The sequence below is a fragment of the Ovis aries genome, chromosome 9, assembly GCF_016772045.2.
Source record: "Ovis aries strain OAR_USU_Benz2616 breed Rambouillet chromosome 9, ARS-UI_Ramb_v3.0, whole genome shotgun sequence".
NCBI classification, from domain to species: domain Eukaryota; kingdom Metazoa; phylum Chordata; class Mammalia; order Artiodactyla; family Bovidae; genus Ovis; species Ovis aries.
The window spans coordinates 67,842,417-67,864,719 of record NC_056062.1 but is presented as its reverse complement, the minus strand read 5'-3'; the positions used below and the strand labels follow the sequence as shown (position 1 = coordinate 67,864,719).

General features: G+C 38.1%; 1 protein-coding gene across 5 annotated transcripts in view; it reads left to right on the top strand.

Moving 5' to 3' along the window:
- The window catches only part of PKHD1L1 (PKHD1 like 1), a 193,822-nt gene that overhangs the window by 109,300 nt on the left and 62,219 nt on the right, over positions 1 to 22,303 (top strand). For all 5 annotated transcript variants that reach the window (XM_060393472.1, XM_042254383.2, XM_060393473.1 and 2 more), the window contains exons 50-59: positions 1,621 to 1,812; positions 5,611 to 5,762; positions 6,749 to 6,908; positions 7,463 to 7,634; positions 11,841 to 11,929; positions 12,212 to 12,360; positions 13,820 to 13,949; positions 15,807 to 15,925; positions 18,063 to 18,192; positions 19,898 to 20,071. In XM_060393472.1, the coding sequence (XP_060249455.1) occupies positions 1,621 to 1,812; positions 5,611 to 5,762; positions 6,749 to 6,908; positions 7,463 to 7,634; positions 11,841 to 11,929; positions 12,212 to 12,360; positions 13,820 to 13,949; positions 15,807 to 15,925; positions 18,063 to 18,192; positions 19,898 to 20,071 (1,467 nt within the window). The remainder of the gene's footprint in view (positions 1 to 1,620; positions 1,813 to 5,610; positions 5,763 to 6,748; positions 6,909 to 7,462; positions 7,635 to 11,840; positions 11,930 to 12,211; positions 12,361 to 13,819; positions 13,950 to 15,806; positions 15,926 to 18,062; positions 18,193 to 19,897; positions 20,072 to 22,303) is intronic.

The window sequence follows — 22,303 nt, the reverse complement described above, 5'->3', positions numbered from 1 at the left end:
AATGACTTAAAGATGTAAGTCAGCACTAGTCATAGATGACAGATCCTTTTCTAGAGAAGTCCCAAGCTATCACATTCAGCCTCCATGTGTGTCCTTTTTTTCCTACATTTTCACTTTGGTTCTGAGTTAATAGCAAATTGTAAACAGGACTGAAGCAACTTAGCAGCAGCAGCGGTATGGAATTAGGGACCACAAAAGAAAGCCACGTCAGTCTGAGAATGTCACTATCTTTTATTCGGTTAATTACATGACTACCCAAATTCTCCAGCCAGGCAGGCCCATAAATGTATTAATTCCAGGTTTATTCACATAAGCAGTGTGGACAGACTGGATACATCCTGTTCAAGTACCTCAGAGGGAAGTAGTAAGTCACAGGCCTACTGTTAGTCTTTTCTTTCCAATCTAAATTCTGAATTTGAAATTGGTTAAAAGAAAATGTGAACTTTAGTACAAAATTCAACATTGTAGGTTAAATTTTTCTACCCTCTGAAGTAAATATGTAAATATGCTTTCTGTAAATATGATTTCTAGAATTTAGCATTCTTATAAAATTTTAATGATAACTTCTTGGCTTCCCTGGTGGCTCAGTGGTAAAGAGTCTGCCTACCAATGCAGGAGACAAAAGTTCGATCCCTGGGTTGGGAAGATTCCCCTGAAGAAGGAAATGGCAACCCATTCCATTATTCTTGCCTGGGAAATTCCATGGACAGAGGAGCCTGGAGGGCTACAGTCCGTGGGGTGGCAAGAGTCGGACACGACTTAGCGACTAAACAAGGATAACGATTTGGCTAAATAAGATAGGGAGGATGTGTGTGTGTGTGTGATTCTGCATAATACCTTTAAAAGAGGAACAACTGGCCAGTAAACCTGCAGACAGTAACAGATGTTTCTGAAAGCCTTTGAAAGAAGGTTCATCTCAATAGTCAAACAGATTGAATACTCACCCATAGTTGTTGATTTGTTTCCTATTCTAATTGTGGCTTTAAGAAGGAGAACATTTGGGTAATTCCAATATACAGAGCTTTATTGACCTTAATTCCTTAATTCAGCTTAGATTCTTTTTTTTTTTTTTAATGTTTATGTGTTAGGCTGGGCCAGGTCTTAGTTGTCACATGCAGGATCTTTAGTTGAGGCATGTGAACTCTTAATTGTGGCATTTGGTGACCTAGTTCCCTGACCAGGGGTCAAACCTGGGCCCCCTGCTTTGGGAGCATGGAGTCCTAGGCACCAGACCACGAGGCATGTCCCTCAGTGTAGATTCTTAATATTTGTTGACAGACTCTTGGTTGAGAGCCTAGGTTTTATGGTCAGACAGCCTGGATTTACATCCTTCCTTGTGTCCTTGACCAAGTTACTTATTCCCCATCCCATCCCCTACTTTGTCTCTCATGGGTTCTTCAGATCCCATATTTCTGCTATGTTCGTGATAAGCTCCCTGAGTGAAGAGTGCACTGTAAAGCCTTTTTAGGAGGGCCCCTTACTCCATGACAAAAAAGAAAAAATGAACCAAGACTTTTAGATTGTATTGGTGGCACCCTGGATCATAGTAAGCATATGCTGTAGACAGTTTGGCTTTTTAGTTTTCTGACATGAAACATGCTGTTTGTGTCCATTTCCTAGGTCACAAAGGACACACCGTCATTCCACACAGCCCTCTGCTGGACCCTTCTCACTGCACTCAAGAAGCCGAGTGGAGCATAGGGTTCCCCGGGTCTGTCTGTGACGCCTCGGTCAGCTTCCACCGGCTAGCATTCAACAAGCCTTCTCCAGTGTCCTTGCTTGAAAAGGATGTGGTTCTCTCAGACTCTTTTGGTAAGTGGAATGTAATCATGTGACCCACTCATTTAAATATGTTTTCCTCAATTTTCATCATCATCTTCCTGAGTTGTCGCTCACTTATTTAGAACACTGGAAAAAGAATAATATTGATATCAGTCAGAAGCCAGGCAGGAAACTAATAACAACACACCCCGAAACAACTTACGAGGAGTATTGAGTAAATGCGTGGATGAGCATGACATTCTGCTGATTAAGGCACCCCAATATCATGGGCTCCCCTGGTAAAGAATCTGCCTGCAATGCAGGAGGCCTGGGTTTGATCCTTGGGTCAGGAAGATCCCCTGGAGGATACTCCAGTATTTTTGCCTGGAGAATCCCATGGACAGAGGAGCCTGGCAGACTACAGTCCATGGGGTCACAGAGAGTCAGACACAACTGAGGGACTAAGCAGCACGCAACCATAGGCAACACTGTCACAGAGAGCAAGATAGTTGGCATAGCTTTTGGATTAAGACAGTGAAAATGCATCACTGTTTCTGCCCCTGAAAGCAAATTATTTTGATTATCTTTGCTGATTGATGTAGGGTTGGGGGTGCATCTGCTAGGTCCCTGGCTGCACCCCAGGTGCCAGAGGCTGTTGATTTACTGAGTCGTTTGAGTAAAGATACTATATGTGGAACACCACATGTGCTTGACATCGCTGCCTGATGAGATTGCATTAATTTCCCATCATTATTCATGCTCCATCTGGCATTTGCAGACAAGCAAGTTAAATGGAGATTGGTAGGAATCCTGATCACATCTCTCTGAGTTTTTGTTGTGGTATTATTTTCTTTATTTTCCCCCCTCAAGGGTTTGGAATTGCTTTTAATTTATTATCTTGATAAGGGGGTGGTAAGGGGAAGTATGGTTCCTAAAGTGTTCACTCAGTCCTTCCTACCCGATTTTCCTTCCCTCCATTAGGAACTCTTCCAGTTACTAAATATGTCTATTTTCATCATGTCTGACCTGGCCTGACTGGACTGGCTCTGATCTTTGTATCATTCCATCCATCCCTTTATACATGCATCCATCATCTGTCTGAATTATTGGTTAAAATGTGTGTGTTCTCAGTTGCTTAGGTGTGTTCAACTCTTTGTGACCCGTGAACGTAGCCCACCAAGCTCCTCTGTCCACAGGATTTTCCAGGCAAGAATACTGGAGCGGGTTGCCATTTCCTCCTCCAGGGGATCTTCCCAACCCAGGGATTGAATCCACATCACTTTCATCTCCTGCATTGGCAGATGGATTCTTTACCGCTTAGCCAGCTGGAAGCTGCATTAGTTAAAACATCTACAATTAATCCACTCTCCTATACACTGTTCTGATAGACTGCAGATTTTGGAAAATAGGGAAAGCATTGGTGCATCAAAGATTTGCTGAACATGATTCTCAAATATAGGTTTCCACATTTTCTGTATAAATCTAATGATACAGCTTCTTGATGACAGTGTTTCCAAATTTCCATGTTTAATGATATTTACAAGGTAGAAACTTCCAATTTGAAACTAAAATTATGTATCTCAATGTAAGCCAAATGAATTTTGAAAACCTGTAGTATGATTATACCAGTAATACTATAGCTCCTAAAATTATAGGTATGTCAAATCCATCAGGACATGCTGGGGTTTTGTTACTTCACCCCATATTATCAGATCCTCTTGGTAGGATATTTCTTGTGAGCATTTCAACTTCGGCTCTTTCTGCAAACAGAGTTCTATATCTATTCCCACTATACTTTTTGGAACTGGAGGAATAACCATAAGATGACCCAGGGGCCTCAATGGACCAGCCATGAGATGAGCCGAGACTCATTCTATGGCCTGGCCTTTGTAAGCTGCCACTCCAGCTGGTTGACCATAGTGGCATTTAGAGTCTTTGAGAGTTTGTATCAGTTCAGATCCAGAAACTAACAGCTCTTGGAAGGTTTGGATAGTTTGCTCTCCTTAGTAGGCTGTAGCCCCATAAATGGCTAGATTTCTCCCACTGGTGTTAGGTGTTTTAAGTCTATGAATTGGCTTGGATCTAAGAAATAGATGAGAAGTAGCAAGTTTCCACTTGGGTAACTTGAATTAAATCCATGCCCCTAAGATATATATCCTTTTTCTATCCATGCATGCCAAACGTCATCTTAGCGTGCTACCCGCTATTCTCCTAGAGGAGCCTCTTTGCATTGCAGTGACAGAGGCTCAAGAGGGTGTGTTTCACCCAGCAAGCACTTTTTTAAGTCTTTGCAGTGTCAGTTCTGCTACTAGTTCCTGGGCCGAAGTAGTCACCCAATATCAACAGAACAGGAGAGTAATCTGCCCTCAAGGACAGGAGAGGAGTGGATATTTGCTGAATAACCCAAATTATCATTGTTCTTCTCATATACTGCATATCTTTTTAAACTGTTTTTAGTGCCTCTGGTCATGGGCTCTTCAAAACTTAATGCTAATTCGTAAGCCTAAGAATATGTTCACCCTTGATATTGGAATTCATTTTGCTTTATTCCCTAGTGGCTCAGATGATAAAGAACCCACCTGCAATGCAGAAGACCCAGGTTCGATCCCTGGGTTGGGAAGACCCCCCCAGAGAAGGGCATGGCAACCCACTCTCGTATTCTTGCCTGGAGAATCCCATGGACAGGGGAGCCTGGCGAGCTACAGTCCATGGGGTCGCAGAGTCAGACACAACTGAAGCGATTTAGCATGCATGTACACATCCCCAAAGGAAAAGAATGACAGTTTATTTTTGTTTTGTTCATTTTTTGTTTTTTTTAACTTTGGTGTGCTTTTGTTACTTGTTTTTTAAAAAGTTTTGCTTTATATTGGAGTATAGCCAAATAACAATGTTGTGATAATTTCAGGTGAACATCTAAGGGACTCAGTCATGCATATACATGTATCCATTCTCCTCCAAATTCCCCTCCCATCCAGGCTGCCACATAACAATAAGCAGAGCACCCTGTGCTGTGCAGTAGGACCTTGTTGGTTATCCATTTTAAATATAGCTGTGTGTGCTTGACAGTCTATTTTGTAATCTCACTTCTGACTTCTTCCTCCTAATTTGGAAAGGGAAGAGGTTGCAAATTTAATGTAAAATTTAATCAAAGATGAAAGAAGGGAAAGGAAAAAATATAATTAATTAATCACAGATTTTTTTTTTCTTTATATTGTAAGAGATATTTTCAAATCTTCACCCAAAGTTGTCAGGCATTTATTCAGATTAAATCTTTTCCCCATAACAGGTAGTTCAGGTTTCAGGTTTGTCATTCACAAAATTTAGAGTATTACAGCCAGTGTTGGAGGCTGCTTGTGGCCTAGTTCCCTAAGAGCTATCAATCAAAGATTTCCATTCATACTCATTAGGCTGATTTTTATTAACACAGCAAGTATGAGAGAATCTAATAATGTTTAAGACATATATTTACATACTCTGCAAATCAAGGATTTGGAAGAATAGGAATGGAATTATATTTCAGATCAGTGATATTTTTAAAATTGTATTGATATATTTAAGCACTTTGTCTTAGTCATTATGTCATCATATTTCAATTTTATCTTTCCCCAGGGAATATAAGCTCCATATCAATTCAAAATTCCAAGTAAGAAAACATTTTATGTTTCAGTTAAGTGTGATATTAAGTATTGGGGCCTTCAGGTCAACAAAGACATTTAGAACATAAGTAATGAAATGCTATACTGATCTCTTTAGAGACTTCCATTGACTAGACTAATATTTACCTTTGCACTTACTCATAAGAGAAGAAATTTTCTAGGTAGATTACTATTGTTTGTTTATGTCCTATAGGCACAAGCATTATTCCCTTTCAGAAGAAACGACTGACTCATATGTCTGGCTGGATGGCTCTGATTCCAAATGCAAAACACATTAACTGGTATTTTAAAGGTGTAGATCACATAACCAACATATCATATACATCAACATTCTATGGATTTAAGGTAAACAAAGAGTTGCATAATCCATCTTCTGATCACTTATGTTGCATATTATTCTAACACAGCCCACTCACACCAGTTGTGAGACCCAGACTGTCCTTGCCTCACATATTTATACTTTTCATGACCCATCTTAAATCTCAGAAGCAAGCCAAAAAAATCTTTCTTCAAAAATCAGAAGTAAGCGATCTTTCTGCCACATTCCTGTAATATTAAGCTTATTACATCCATGATAATAGCTAACATTTATTGAGTACTTATGATGTTTTGGAAAATAGTAAAGGGCTTTATTATTTGTATTGTGAAATACAGCAGATACAGAAAATAGCAGGCCCAAATCCCATATGCCCACTACCTAGCTATCTGAATCGAACATTCTGTAACATTCTGTGGCTCTTTACTTCAGATTTTTTAAAGAAATAAATATTTTTGGATGAAGCGGAAGTCCTCTGCAGGGCTTACTCTGATATCAATCGTCACTCTCTACTGCTAACGGTCACCAGTTTCCTGAACTGTGTATTTTCCTCCCTGTTCACATTCTTCTGCTTATACAACATGTAGCAACCAAAAAATAAAATGCCTAGCATTGTTTCAGATGTTTTGAAATACTACAGAAATTAAATACTCTCTGAATGTATGCATATGTATGAGTGTATATATATACCTATATACACCTATATAAAATATATACATATATGTATATAAGTACATAGACACACATATACATATATGTGCATATGTATATATGTATGTGCATATATGTACATATATACATATATAAGAGAGAGAAGGAAAAAAAACTTTCATTGCCTTAGTGATAAACTTGGCATTATTGCCATAGACAGATAACATGTTAAACAAAATATAAATACAAAATGAAAAACAAACTAAACCAAAACTTAACTTTTAATATAGAAGTTAAGTGATTCATGTCATCAAAATGAGTGTATATTATGCAGTATGTTAACATCTAAAATAAACTTTAATAGGAAGAAGACTATGTAATCATATCTCATAACTTCACTCAAAATCCTGACATGTTTAATATCATTGATATGAGGAATGGCTCTTCAAATCCACTGAATTGGAATACTAGCAAGAATGGAGACTGGCACCTTGAAGCAAACACTAGTACTCTGTATTACCTGGGTATGTATTCAGTAGGCAAAAGTGATTTATTTATTGCTTCATCTAAAGGAGGAGAATAGTGGCTCAGTGGGCAAATGTATTATATAGTGCCTTGTATACAGGATTTAATGAGTGTTTGTTGAATTAAAGAATGGAGACTAAATTTATGCTGGAAAAGGCCTTGAATAGAATTAAGAACTTATGTTTTATGCTTGGAGGTAGCACCATCATTCATAATTGACTCCAAAATTTATTTTACAAAATTAGAGGAAATTAGTACAATGAACTGTCATATATTTTGTTTCTGTTTTTATTGTTTAACTATTCTTGGAAAATAAAAATATTTAAGAATTCTCTTATTGAGAATAAGAGTTCTCAAATATTTGTTTTTGTCAAGATACTTTGACTCTACTTCTCAGATGTGCATTTTGTCGGAATCTCTTCAAACCTATTCCATACGTTTGAATTATACTAAGTTACTATCTAAAGAGTATTTTCAAATTGCCATGGTTTTGGTTACATTCAGATGCTTTGATCATCATGTTAGTTTAAACTGCTTTTATTTTCACTTCCAGTGTCAGGAAAAAATGACCTTCATCAGAGCCAGTCCATTTCTGGGACCCTGGATCCTGATGTGAAGGACGTTATTATTAATTTCCAAGCTTACTGCTGTGTTCTCCAGGATTGCTTTCCTGTACATCCTCCATCAAGAAAACCAATTCCCAGGAAGAGACCAGCCGCATATAAGTATACAGGCCTTCTGTTCATTAATACGCTTCAGTAGTTCCTGACAGCATCCTTTTCCTGTGTCATCCTGGCTGAGATACTGTGCCCTCCTCCTGCACAGAGGGTCCTGAAACACTTCACACTCATTGCTTCATTTGAGCATTACAGCCACCCTGATGACAAGATGGAAAAATCTCACAAAATTAGTGTGAAAGTTACTGGGAATCTCATACTTGCAGAATGTTAGATCAGAATTATTAGACCAACTCCCTTATTATTTGATGAGAGAGCTGACGCCCAAAGACCTTAAATGAATTACCTGAGATCACAAAACTTCTCGATGACACACTCAGAACAGCACCAGAAACTGTCTCCTCATTGATCCAGTGCTTTCTTGTGCTATGGTGTGTTTAGTTGCTCAGTCGTGTCTGACTCTTTTCAACCCCATGGACTGTATCCCACCAGGCTACAGCTTCTCTGTTCATGGGGATTCCCCAGGCAAGAATACTAGAGTGGGTTGCCATGCCCTCATCCAGGGGATCTTCCCAACCTAGGGATTGAACCCAGATCTCCCACATTGCAGGCAATTTCTTTACTATCCGAGCCACCAAAGAAGCACAAGAATACTGGAGGGGGTAGCCTATCCCTTCTCCAGGGGATCTTCCTGACCCAGGAATCAAACCAGGCTCTCCTGCATTGCAGGCAGATTCTTTACCAGCTGAGCTACCAGGGAAGCAATGCTTCCTTAGCAGGTGGCATTTCTTTATCTAGAATAACAGTCTTTTTGTGTCTCTGTGTTTGTGTTTTTATTTTTTATTGACATGTAGGTGATTTATACTGTTGTGCTAGTTTCTGGTGTACAGCAAACTGATTCAGTTATACATATACATTTTTTCATATTCTTTTCCATTATAGTTTATTACAAGATATTGTGTGTAATTCCCTTGCTATACAGGAGGACTTTATTGTTTATTTTATACATAGTAGTGTGTATCTGCTAATCCCAAACTCCTAATTTATCCCTCTTACCCCTTTTCCCTTTGGTAACCATAAGTTTGTTTTCTATGTCTATGAGTCTGTTTCTGATTTGTAAATAAAATTCATTTGTATCATTTTTTAGATAGACTAACTGTCTTGGTCAAATCTCATAATACAGCTTGTTTAATTTTATTTCAGATATTTGATTTCCTAAATATATGTTAACTCTCTTAGTTAAAAATAATTTTTCTATCTTTGAAACTTGTAAAGCCCTTTATCTATATTTCTCATATGAAATGTCACTTTCTACCTCATATTATAGTAATTACCATATATGGTGGTACTAGTACATGACAGTACTAGTCTTTAAGACCTTTAAAGGCATGATCCTGATTTGATGTATATTGCGTCCCCTACAGGCAAATAATAACCATAAAAATAATGTTGGTAATAATAAGAATTAACAGTCAATGGTAACCCACTCCAGTACTCTTGCCTGGCAAATCCCATGGACGGAGGAGCCTGGAAGGCTGCAGTCCATGGGGTCGCTAGGAGTCGGACACGGCTGAGCAACTTCACTTTCACTTTTCACTTTCATGCATTGGAGGAGTTGGCAGCCCACTCCAGTGTTCTTGCCTGGGGAATCCCAGGGACGGGGGAGCCTGGTGGGCTGCCGTCTCTGGGGTCGCACAGAGTCGGACACGACTGAAGCGACTCAGCAGCAGCAGGCATGTAAGAGCCCAGTACTGCACATCAAGTACGAATCAATATTATTTATTAACTGAATTATAACTTCAAAATATACAGATACTGGGATAACTGTTGCACGAAAGAATAATAATTGAATTTGTTTATACATTCAACCACACACACAAAAAAATTTTACTGAGTACCTGCCATGTTCCAGGCACTGTGCTGAGCAATGAGATTAGGTTGAGAACAGAGATGTGGCCTCTGCCCTCCTAACATATACTTCACGTTTATACCATAGGATAGGTTTTTTCCTCCCACAGTATGAGTTCTGCTCACTAGAAATAGTTGCAGTTGGACTTGTTAGTTTGTATTTTACAGATAGCTATCAGTGAGAGCGGGCTTCTCTGGTGACTCAGCGGTAAAGAACCTTCCTGCAATGCAGGAGACCCGGGTTCAATCCCTGGGTCTGGAAGATTCCCGGGAGAAGAGCATGGCAACCCCCTCCAGTATTCTTGCCTGGAGAACCCTATGGACAGAGGAGCCTGGTGGGCTGCATTCCATGGAGTCACAAAGAGTTGGATACGACTGAAGCAACTAACCAGCAGCAGCATCAGTGAGAACAAAGAGACTCTTGATCCAAAACTGTACCTCAGGAATAGAATATACAGTTCTAGCTACACAACACACAAGTGCTTAGTCCAAGAGATATTAGGCTTTATTGATCATAACAATGGGCAATTAGAAGAATATATAGCATCTAGTATAGTGTTGCTGGGCATAAGACTGAAAGGATTGAGAAAAGCTAGATAAACTCAACTATTGAATCTGCACAATGCTGATCAAGTTATTCAGTTAGATAGATATAACGTTTCAACAACCTTCATTGAGACTGCTTCATGAAAAAATGTATTATTGTGAGTATAAATAATCCTAAATGATCCGCTAGCTTCTCTTTTAAACCCATGCAGACAAAATTTTTATAACAGGATTTCTGAGCAACAGATTTTTTTAGTAATTACACCTGAGTAATTAAAATGTGTCATAAAAATATACTTTTAACCAAACAAACTATATTGGTTATTCTTTAGACTTCCTGCATTAGTATCAGAACATTTTTAAAATTTCTTACTCAGGCAGCATAGCAACCTCTGTGATCATTTTTAAACAGGAAAATAAACTCAACTGTGTAATAATATTGTTTGTAACAGTTAGTACTGAGATTGGAGAAGGCAATGGCACCCCACTCCAGTACTCTTGCCTGGAAAATCCTATGAACGAAGGAGCCTGGTAGGCTGCAGTCCATAGGGTCGCTAAGAGTCGGATACGACTGAGCGACTTCCCTTTCACTTTTCACTTTTATGCATTGGAGAAGGAAATGGCACCCCACTCCAGTGTTCTTGCCTGGAGAATCCCAGGGACGGGGGAGCCTGGTGGGCTGCTGTCTATGGGGTCGCACAGAGTTGGACACAACTGAAGTGACTTAGCAGTAGCACTAGCAGTACTGAGACAGTTTCTAGCAGGCATAGTGATGCTAAGTAGAGATGGTATCTCCTCCAACACACTTCCCTATGCTGTGCTATGCATGCATAGTCAGTTGTGTCTGACTCCTTGCAACCCAATGGACTGTAGCCCACCAAGTTCCTGTGTCCATGGAATTTTCCAGTCAAGAATAGTGAAGTGAGTTGCCATTTCCTTCTCCAGGGGATCTTCCCAATCCAGGGATTGAAACTGTATCTCTTGCATCTCCTGCACTGGCAGGAGGATTCTTTACCACTGGTGCCACCTGGAAAGCCACACACTCTCCATATTTATTTCAATTTAACACAACACTTTTCACGCTGGTTATAGACTGCTATCTGTGCCCCCAGCCCAGGGGCTTACTCTCATTGACCCATCCTTTCCAATGCAGAGATCTTCCAGGCCTCCTTCACAGAATCTAACCAATTATATGCCCTCTTGTCATTTTCCCCTGAAATAGCACCATATCTAAGAATCTTTAAATGGACAAAGGATGCATTTCTTTTCAATTTTCCACCTGTGCACACACTGCTATATTTAGAGTAGGTAACTAACAAGGACGTACTGCACAGCACAGAGAACTCTGCTCCGTATGAGGTAACAACCTAAATGGGTAAAGAATTTGAAAAGGAATAGGTACTTGTTTATGTATAACTGAATCACTTTGCTGTTCACCTGAAATTATCACAACATTGCTAATCAACTATGCTTCAATATAAAATTAAAAAGTTTTAGAAGAGAAATCTTCTAAAGAAATCAAATTATTCATGTGATAGAAAAAATTGGCGTATCACAATAAGGCTTTAGTAGGAGAAAAAGTGGTTCAGATAGTTTTCTTCAATGGAGAAAAATCTCTACGTAGTTATGTGTGTTGAGTCTTTTACTAACTGCATACTTTAGCTTGTCAGTGAAATTACAAACTATCTAATTTGCATTCTGTTATCCCCAAAACATCTAGTATAGTGCTACACCCTAAGGAGATGCTTATTAAATAAACAGAGATAATACTAAACGGAAATATTTCTTTTCTCTTTTCAGCTTATGGTCGAATAATTCTTTCTGGCAATCATCTCGAGAAAATAATTATACCATACCTTACCCAGGAGCAAATGTTGTTATTCCTGAAGGTAAGTGCATAAATTTAAATAAATAAAATGCTTGTGTTTATCACCTTTAGGATAGATGCCACAGTACTTAGCAGTTAGGGTAGATACTGTTACACAGCACACCCTGGAGAAAGAAAATGTGAAGAGGTGGGTTCCATTCTGTATCCTGGATGTTATATTATATGGAAAAAAGACTCACTAACTTCAAAATTAGGACTCATCAATAAGGCTGTCAATGTTTTATCTATAGGCTATAGTGTATGGATTATGTTATATTCCTTACATTAAAGTCTTATTTTATAGGAACATGGATTGTGGCAGACACAGATATTCCACCAATGGCAAGGCTTGTTATTCGGGGGGTTCTAGAATTGGAAGATAAGCATAATGTAGGAGCTGCAGAGTCTTCTTACAGAAAAGTTGTTCTGAATGCTACCTACATATCACTGCAGGTAAGACTGAGGGTCTTGTTAACTTTCACCCTTACTAGCCAAGTGCTAAAATGTTGGAGATTTATTGAACAGATTGTAAGAAAGCATATTCAATTGATGTGAATGGAAACACAACTGGCTCTACCCCATGAAATGCAAGGCTATGTTCAATACGTTGAACTTATATTTCCGCTCTTCTTTACATGTTAACACATTCCTTGTGTGGTAATTATCATGCTACTTTGTAGTATGAGGTCTCCTCATTTTCAGTCCTTTAAAATAATTTATATCATTGTTAGGTAAAACTAAATTCACAGCTTGCTGCAACTAACAGAGAATTCCCTGGAGTTCTGGGGGGAAAAAAGATATTAAGCCTTTTTTAAAAAAAGAAAGTGAACAGTATTTCTTAAGATGAATGGATGTAGAAGGGATTATGAAAACCAGGAGCAGACTAATAAAAATATTTCAGTTTGAAATAATCACCTCATTCTCTCATAAACCTCAGATGGTCTTGAATATGTAGTAGTTTAATCAGTTTAATTGTTCTGTCAGTGTTGAATTGGTGTTCATTTAAAAGAATAGCTTAACCAAAAGCTATTAAGCACCACTAAAAAATAAGTGGGAGCCTTTCTTTCATAAAACTAGGCGTTTAAAACTTTAAAGATACGTGATTTCTTGGTTAGATGCAGAGCTTAGAGGGAAGTTACCACTACAATTGAATCCTTACCTCATTGTTAAATTGTTGGGTAACAGGTTAAGTTATATGACTTCTTTCCACATCAGTTTTATCATCTAAGAAATGAGGATAATAATTCCAATTCATGGGTTTAGTGTAAAGGTTAAATGATATAAAATGTGTAAAGCCTTGCATGTTACACCTGGCATAGAATCAGAAACCATTTAGTAATAGCAATTTGTATTAACAGTGATGGCTCATGAATAGCATAGCTTGGTTTCCCCAGTGACTGAGCAGTAAAGAATCCACCTACAATGCAGGAGACACGAGTTGGATCCCTGAGTCTGGAAAATCCCCTGGAGAAAGGAACTGGCAACCCATTGCAGTCTTCTTGCCTGCAGAATTCCATGAACAGAGAAGCCTAGTGGGATACAGCCCATGGGGTCACAAAAGAGTTATAGCAACTGAACAAAAATGAAAAGAATATACTTTATATATGCTGTGTTATTTTAAGATACAGTGTGATCTGTTCAAATGGCATTAGTTTAGGTGTCAGGAGGTCTCAGTTTTAGGTCCAGTTCAAAAGTAGAGGTTGAATTTGACCTTGGACAAAATCATTTAAACTGCCTATCCCAAAGTGGAGGAGTTAAATTAAGATCACTTCTAGTTACAATACTGTTTTTTGTAAAACAACAGTTCATTTATTTTCATTAGGGGAGGCTGCAAACCTTCCTAATTCATTTTTTATGGGGAAGTTTTTCCTGCTCAGTTTCTAAGTATTAACAACTTTCTGCTTCACTTCAGGGAGGTAGATTAATCGGTGGCTGGGAAGACAATCCTTTCAAAGGAGAATTACAGATTGTTCTGAGAGGGAATCATTCTACTCCAGAGTGGGCTCTTCCAGAAGGACCAAATCAAGGATCCAAGGTCTTGGGTATGTGCTCCCAGATACCAGATACCGAAAGAATCATGTTAGTTTTGAGACTCTGCTTTAAAACATGGAGCGCGAATAGACGTGCCCTCAGTTACATTTACAGTCTTAGAAGTTTTTACAAACACTAATTTGTAGTAATGGGCTATAAAAGTTGCTGACATTTAAAAAAATTAAATCATGCCACATTAAATTCTAAACCAAAATGTAATTTATTACAAAACTAACATTGATCACTCCATATGTAGATTATTTCTCTAATCTGGTTTTCTTCATAATCTTTCTTTTATAGAAACAATACTATTTTTCATACTTTAGGACTTTTCCCCTAAAAGGTAACTTTCCTGCACATTATTCCTACACAGTATTAGTAATCTGTGGATCAGTTGACTCTGCTGTAAGTTATCCAGTTGTAACTATTGCTGTGTTTTAATTTTCCAGTTGCATTTGTGTGGTTGTACAGATTCGCATTTGAGCCTAGAAAGCAATGTACCTGAGAGGGTTTAATTTGGTCCCAGTAAATAACTGCTTTTATTAATACCACTGCATTTTTTTTAATTTATGTATTTTAATTGGAGGCTAATTACTTTACAATATTGTAGCGGTTTTTGCCATACATTGACATGAATCAGCCATGGGTATACACGTGTTCCCCATCCTGAACCCCCTTCCCCCTCCCTCCCCATCCCATCCCTCAGGGTCATCCCAGTGCACCAGCCCTGAGCACCCTGCCTCATGCATCAAACCTGGACTGACGATCTATTTCACATATGATAACATACATAGTTCAATGCTATTCTCTCAAATCACCATTGCATCTTTACTTAAAAGATACATGCTGTGTTGGCCAAAAAGCTCGTTCGTTCAGATTTTTTTCCCCCATAGTATCTTATAAAAAAAACGAAAACGAACTTTTTGGCCAGCTCAATAAATGTGCTTCACTCGCTCTAATGTACAATTTCTAAAACAGTGATAGTAAGTAAGGGGATTTTTAAATGGCTCAAAATTGAGTTAGCTCTTCTAAGACAGACAAATTCAAATCTTTAAGTTTCCTGGGACTTCTTGGGGGTTCAGTTGGTTAAGACTTTGCTTCTTGGGCAAGGAGTATAGGTTTGATCCCTAGTCGGGGAGCTAAAATCCCACACAGTGTGAGATAAAGAAAAGGAAAAAGAAAAAAAAAATTTTCCTGAGGCAGACAAATGCAACCTTAAAAAAAATGTTTTTTGCTTTTATGCGTTTATTTTTTATTTGAAAAGCATAGTTCTAACAACAGAGAACAATATCAAGAAAAGACATACATCTTACCAGTTCTCCTCTCTGCATGAGGAAACTAACATTAGGAGTTTCTACATGTTCTTTTCATGCTTTTTATCTATGTCTATATTCATATTACATAAAATGACTTGAAGCCTTATACAAAAACATGGTCAAGCTAAATATATTACTGTGCATTTTCTTGTTAACATATGAATATCTTTCTAGAGCTATACTTACATATAAAGCTCTTCCTTTTTATGGCATATTACACTACAGTATTATATTCTAATTTACTCCTTCATTCTGCTATCGATATACATTTAGATTAATTCTGGTTTTTCTACTATTTCCAAATATTGTTGTATTAAGCATCCTCATTCGTGTATCCTTGTGTACTGGATTTAATTTCTAAGGACCAGATTCCTAGCAATGGATCAGAGAGCCAAACCCTTCTTCTATAGCCCTGAACAGATAACTCTAATCCTTTGCATTAATTCTAAAATGTTCAATCACTTACTGAAATATATCTATTGTTTCATTTTATACTAGCACCTAACTCAGTTCTGTATGGTGAATAAATAGGAGTGGGTTTTTCTCCTTCAGGGGTGTTTGGTGAACTGGACCTTCATGGAATTCCACATTCAATATATAAAACTAAACTCTCAGAAACTGCAGAAGCAGGTTCCAAAGTCCTTTCTCTGATGGATGCTGTGGATTGGCAGGTAGAGAAATTACTCTGTGGGGGGAAGTAAAAACATGCAGTGAGTCAACTTAAAAAGGTTTCTTCTTTATTTTCTTGGACATTTATTTTCTCACATGATCATCCAGGTAAGAAATATGTGTTTTACGATTAGCTTGCACTCAAAAATCTGACTTTGACAGCAGGCATTTAAAAATTGTGGTGTCAGAGGTTCTTCAGAATATATAAAGAACATTATGTATAAGTTACAAAAGGGAAATGTGAATGTTTGAGGGTAAAAAAATTTGTTTACAAATTCTTGGCAAACAGAAAAAGGAATTTTTTTAAATGCACTTTTGTGTTATCTTACTTGTCTGAGATTTGCTTCTAATTCATGATTTTACACATTAAGTGTTTGGAAAGAAACCAGATCTTGATGCCTAGTGATATTCGAAAAAAGGCATAGGCTAAGTAAGAGGTTTTGATAGAATATGAATAGTGGCAATTCCAATCTCTACTACATTCATAGGTTTGCATGTGATAATTGTGATAGTTGAGGTATGGTTACTTTTTAAAGGTGATTAAATGATTTAAATATCCCCATTATCCAACTATCATTATTATTACTGATCCAGTTAATATTTTATGCATATTATTTATGCAGTTAATATTTAGCTGAGTGTCAAACATTTTCTAGGCACAGAGGATTCATTTGTGAAGAAATTTGTCAAAATAGAGAGGAAATTGCATTGAGGTGGGAGAGGCAGACACTAAGTGAATAAATAAATATGTGTTAATTTTAGATCATAATCTTAGTAATGAAGGAAATAAATCAAGTGTGATAGAGACTGCCATGGTAGAGGGTGGCAGATGACACTGAGTTGCCGAAGAAAGCCTCTCTCAAAGGTGTGACAGGATTCAGGACATGCTACCCCAAAATATTGACTATTTTAAGCTGAAAATTTTCTGCGTGTGCAGGAGGACTTTCTGACCTTCCCCTGAAGCAGGTCATAAAACCTTCATGTGAAAGTTGCCTATACCCAGAAGAAAGGACCATCCTCAGCTCTAAAGACAAAGAGACATAGAGAGGAATCAGAATGGACAAGTGTTGCTGTTTATCCCAGTTTCTTACACTTAGCTCATACCCTATCACATTTTCCCTGTACTCCCCACTGTTCCATAAAAATGCTCAGATTTGTGGCCCAGTAGTTAAGAATCTGCCTGCCAGTACAGGGGACATGGGGCCAATACAGGGGACACGGGTTCAATCCCTGGTATGGGAAGATTCCACATGCTGTGGGGCAGCTAAGCCTGTGCACCCCAACTACTGAACCTGCATTCTAGAACCCCCAGGTTGCAACAGCTGAGCCCAAGTGCTGCACCTTCTGAAGCCTATGTGCCCTAGAGCCTGGTCTCTGCAGCAAGAGAAGCCACTGCTTGGGAAGCCCGTGCACTGTAGCTAGCGTAGCCTCGCTTGCCACAGCAAGAGAAGGCCTGCGTGCAGCCACAAAGAGTCAGCGCAGCAGGACATGGATAAATAAACAACTTGTTAAATGCTCAGGGTTAACAATGTCTTCAAGTCTTCTGTCACATAAAACTTAACACTGAATAAAGTTTATACGCTTTTCTCTTATGATTCAGTCTTTTGTTACAGGGGTCCTAGCTGAGAACTTGGTGGGTAGAGGAAAAACATCTTTTTCCTCCTCTGCAAGTATAGTTGAGCAGAGGCTTGGATGACAAAGAGGAGCTTGTCATATATGATAGAGATTCTAAGACTTGACCCTGTACTGTCACTTTTCTCTGCCTTTCTCACTTTTCAGGAATATCCAGTGATAGTTAATTGTGTAAAAAAATCTGGGGGGAATTTTTTTTAAGTCTTAAGAGTATTATTCTGACCAATTTTTAATAAAAATACAAATATATTTGCTTTGATCTATCTAATTTTAAAAATGTATATTAAGTGACTGAATTCAACTTGAGGAAATGTTAACATAATTCAGGATATAGAATTCTTGGTATCAGACTAAAGCGTATTTATTTTAGAAACCTAAAGGTATGGTTTGTTTTCTCTGATAATACTATGGTTGTAACCAGTGTACATTAAATTAGAATTATTTAATAGTTATTAAGAGATATAAACCTATTTTTTAAAATTGTCTTGAATTTGGAATTTTTCTAAGGAGGGTGAAGAGATTGTGATAACAACCACAAGCTATGATTTCCACCAGACGGAAACTAGAAGCATCGTTAAAATCCTGCATGATCACAAAATTCTCATTCTCAATGATACCCTTTCCTACACCCACTTTGGTAAGTGGCTGTTCTTTAACCAAATAGCTATATCATTAAAATATCTTGAAAAAGTCACATTTTAGTCCTCTCCTCTGTAATTGCAATTATTTGATGAAATATCTCACAATTATTTTATAGGTGCATTTCAGTGAGATTGACAGTGGTACCCAGCGGGTGCTACTCTTCATGTGTTGGCTGCCAAGAGTTCCTGCTATATGTACTCATTTATTCAGCAAATATTCGGCAGTGACCATTATATTCCATGGGATAAGGCTGGCACTTTCTGTTTTAAGCAAGCTTCTAGACATACTTAGCAACAGCAACAGCAGCAGACATACTTATGCACACTGAAATTTGAGAAACCTTGATCCAAGAGCATCTTTGCCCTAATTGGTTTCACTGACACATTCCTCAGTGGTAACTGCATTTAGACAAGCTACTGCAAAATGGTAAACTCTGATTCTCAAGGAGAGAAGGAATTAATCAGAATCAATTGAAGGTGATCTTTCAGCTTGTAGAATCAGGGCCTTCCCAGCACCCCAGCCTTTTCCCATTTCACATGCTGTGCTGTGCTTAGTTGCTCAATCATGTCCAACTCTGCGACCCCATGGACGGTAGCCTGTCAGGCTCCTCTGTCCATGGGGATTCTCCATGCCAGAATCCTGGAGTGGGCTGTCATGCCCTCCTCCAGGGAATCTTCACAACCCAGAGATCAAACCCAGGTATCCTGCATAGTAGGCAGATTCTTTACCATCTTAGCCACCAGGGATGCCTCATTTCACATGCTACCTTCATCTGAGTCACAGGAGGTGGAAGCAGACAGGAGTGTAATGTTAGAAAAGCCATTGAGGTACTTCTGACGTTCCTGAGAACCCCAGCTAAGGCGGCTTGATACACTGGTGGATATCTGACCTGCATGAAAAAAGAAACTTTTTAAAGCAGTATTTTGATAGAAGTACATGTTTATCATTCTATATCACATATTTTTTCTTTAAATCAAAAGTAGAGGGTTTCTTTGAAGAATATTTCAATCATAAGGTAGTTTTTGAAGTCTGATAGTATAGATTCTTTCATTTAAAGTGCCAGATACTTCTCTCTGTTTGAAATGTACCTGCTTGTCTTAAAGTTTTGAGTGAGATCTCTTGAAAGGTAGAATGTAATTTAGGTTATGTTTTTAAATCAGGAAAATGTTAATGTAAAGACTGTGTCTGATAAATAGGATATACTACATATTTATAAAGAATTGTGTTTGGTACAAAACATATCACAGGAAAAGCAGAACAAAGCAAAGGTTAGGCATCAGGAGAGGTAATATCTATGTGTTACTGATTCTCCACATGGCCATAGACAAGTTCTTTTACTTCTCTATCTCATTTCCTCATCTGTTAAAATTACAATAAGCTCCCCAGCTTGCCTTACAAGTGTATCTTTATGTATAATTTGAAGTGATCACAAAATACCTATGAAGCAATAACTTTCTAAGCAATTATAATAATTGCTTTGTTATAAATAGAAGAACTACTTTTGATTATTTTTTATAAATAAAAAGGTGTAATTTCTAGCTGCCATCTGTGTACATTTAAGCATGTAACTCGAATCAATTTATATATTTGTTCTGACTTTCAGCATATTAGAAAGTTATGTGGCCTGTAAGCTGCAAAGAAACTAATAAAGACAGATATTTCTCAGTGTTGGTAATAATCTAACTGTCCTTCTGCTGCAGCTGAAAGATACCACGTTCCTGGAACTAGTCAGAGCTACACATTGGCCGCCGACGTTGGGATACTGAGTAGGAACATCAAAATACTTGGTGAGGATTATCCAGGTTGGTTGAAGGAATCTTTTGGTGCACGCGTCCTAGTCAGTTCCTTCACTGAAAATATGGTGACTTTTAAAGGTTAGTACAGATTCAGTTTATTTTTCTAAATGAAATATAGCATGGTCTCTTCCATGTTTAATTCTTAAATAATCCTCACTCCTTTATGGGATCACCTGTGTTTAAAATATATATATATCCAACTGAGTAAATTTTAAAGATCTCATTAGCTTTATTCAAGGATACATGAATGGGGCAGCAGCCAATCTAACAAATGCAAAGGAGCATCAAAGAGCTGTGCAAAACGGAAGACTTATAGGCAGCAGGAAGCAGCAACAAGGTAGTTATACTAGGCAAGAAGAGGATTGGCAGTTGCAAGGCTACTTTTCATGTAGGGAGAGCAGAGGTTTATCAAGCAGATTACCTAATCAGTTCTGATCAGGCAATTCCTGATGGGCTGGTTTAAGATTCCATTTCAGGAGAGCTGAAAATGTAATTAAGTCTGTTTGGTGATACAGGGCTTAGCAAAAGGGACTGTGTTTTGGGCCTGATGTATTGTTTTTTAACATTGAAAAACAGAGCCTTGATATGTATTATATAGTCCAGGTACCACCCTCCAGAACCAAATTCCTAACATTATTCTTCTAATTTTATCTTCATAGACAAACTAATTATCAAATTAACAATGACCTTAGGTAACAGCTTACCCACTGTCACATGCCTGGTGCTAAGTTGCTTCAGTCATGTCCAACTCTGTGATCCTATGGACTGGTAGCCCACTAGGATCCTCTGTCCATGGAATTCTCCAGGCAAGAATCCTGGAGTGGGTTGCCATGCCCTCCTCCAGGGAATCTTCCCAGGCCAGAGATCGAACCTGCGTCTCTTATATCTCCTGCATTGGCAGGCAGGTTCTTTCCCACTAGTGCCACCCAAGAAGGCCGCCCAGCATCACACTCAAAGACAAATCAATTCATAACAAGCACAACCAATCTGTTATTCTTGTGTAAAGGAAGATTTCTAACATATATCAAAAATAGGGAAATGTATAATGCTTATCATCACCAATTATCACAAGTATCAGCTTTGGCCAATCTTGTTTTACCTATGTGCTCACCCACTTCCTTCAAGCCCCTGATTATTTTGAAGCAGTAGGCATATATTTTTTAAGATATACTGGACACATAATATTGGGTAAGTTTCAGGTATACAGTATGTTGAGTTGATACTTTTATATATTGCCATTTGATTACCACAGTACTGTTAACTAACATCTCTGTCATGTCATATAATTATTATTTCTTTGGTTGTGGTGAGCACAATTAAGACCTAGTCTCTTAGCAACTTTGAAGTTTATAATATGGTATTTTTACTGTTTCCCTATGCTGTACATTGGATCTCCAGGACTTATTTATCTGCTAGTTGCAAGTTTATACCCTTAAAAAGCTGCCTATTTCTCCCACCCCACAGATCCTGATAACCACCTTTCTATTCTCTGTTTTTATGAGTTCAGCTTTCTTGTGTATGTCATTCACTCAGTTGTGTCCGACTCTTCACAATGCCAAGGACTGTAGCCTGCCAGGCTCCTCTCCTCCGTGGAATTCTCCATGCAGGAATACTGGAGCAGATTGCCATTTCCTTCTCCAAGGGATCTTCCTGACCCGGGGATCGAACCCGAGTCCATTTTATTTATATGCAGAAGTTTTTTAAGATTCTGCATATAAATGAGATCATACAGCATTTATCTTTCTCTGTCTGACTTATCTCACTTAGCGTAATTCCCTTCAGGTCCATCCATGTTGTCCCAAATGACAGAACTTCATTCTTTCTTACTCATGGCTGAATGATGTGATGTATGTATATATACAGTGGAATAGTTTAGATAGATAGAGGGGAGGGTATCTCACATCTTTATTCTTTCATCCATTGATGGACAGTTGGGTTGTTTCTATATCTTGGCTATTATGAATGAAGTAATCACATATTCATCTAGAGATATTTCAGAGTGTAAATCTAAAAGACATCTTTAAAAACATCTGTAAGAATCAGATTTTAAAATGTTAGCTATAATTTCTAAACATCAAATGATTGTTCAGAATTCTCCAGTTCATTCCTTCTTCTTCCTCCTTTCTCCCCTCCCTCCCACTCCCTCATCTTTCCTCCTCCTCTTTCCCATTTTCCTCTTCTTTCTTTATTTTCCTTCTTTTCTTTATTTCCTTCTTTCTCTTTGACTCTTTTTGTTCAAGGTGGACTCTAAATAGATCCATATTGCAACTGGTTATGAATCTTAAATCTCTGATTCGTTTTTCTTCCCTT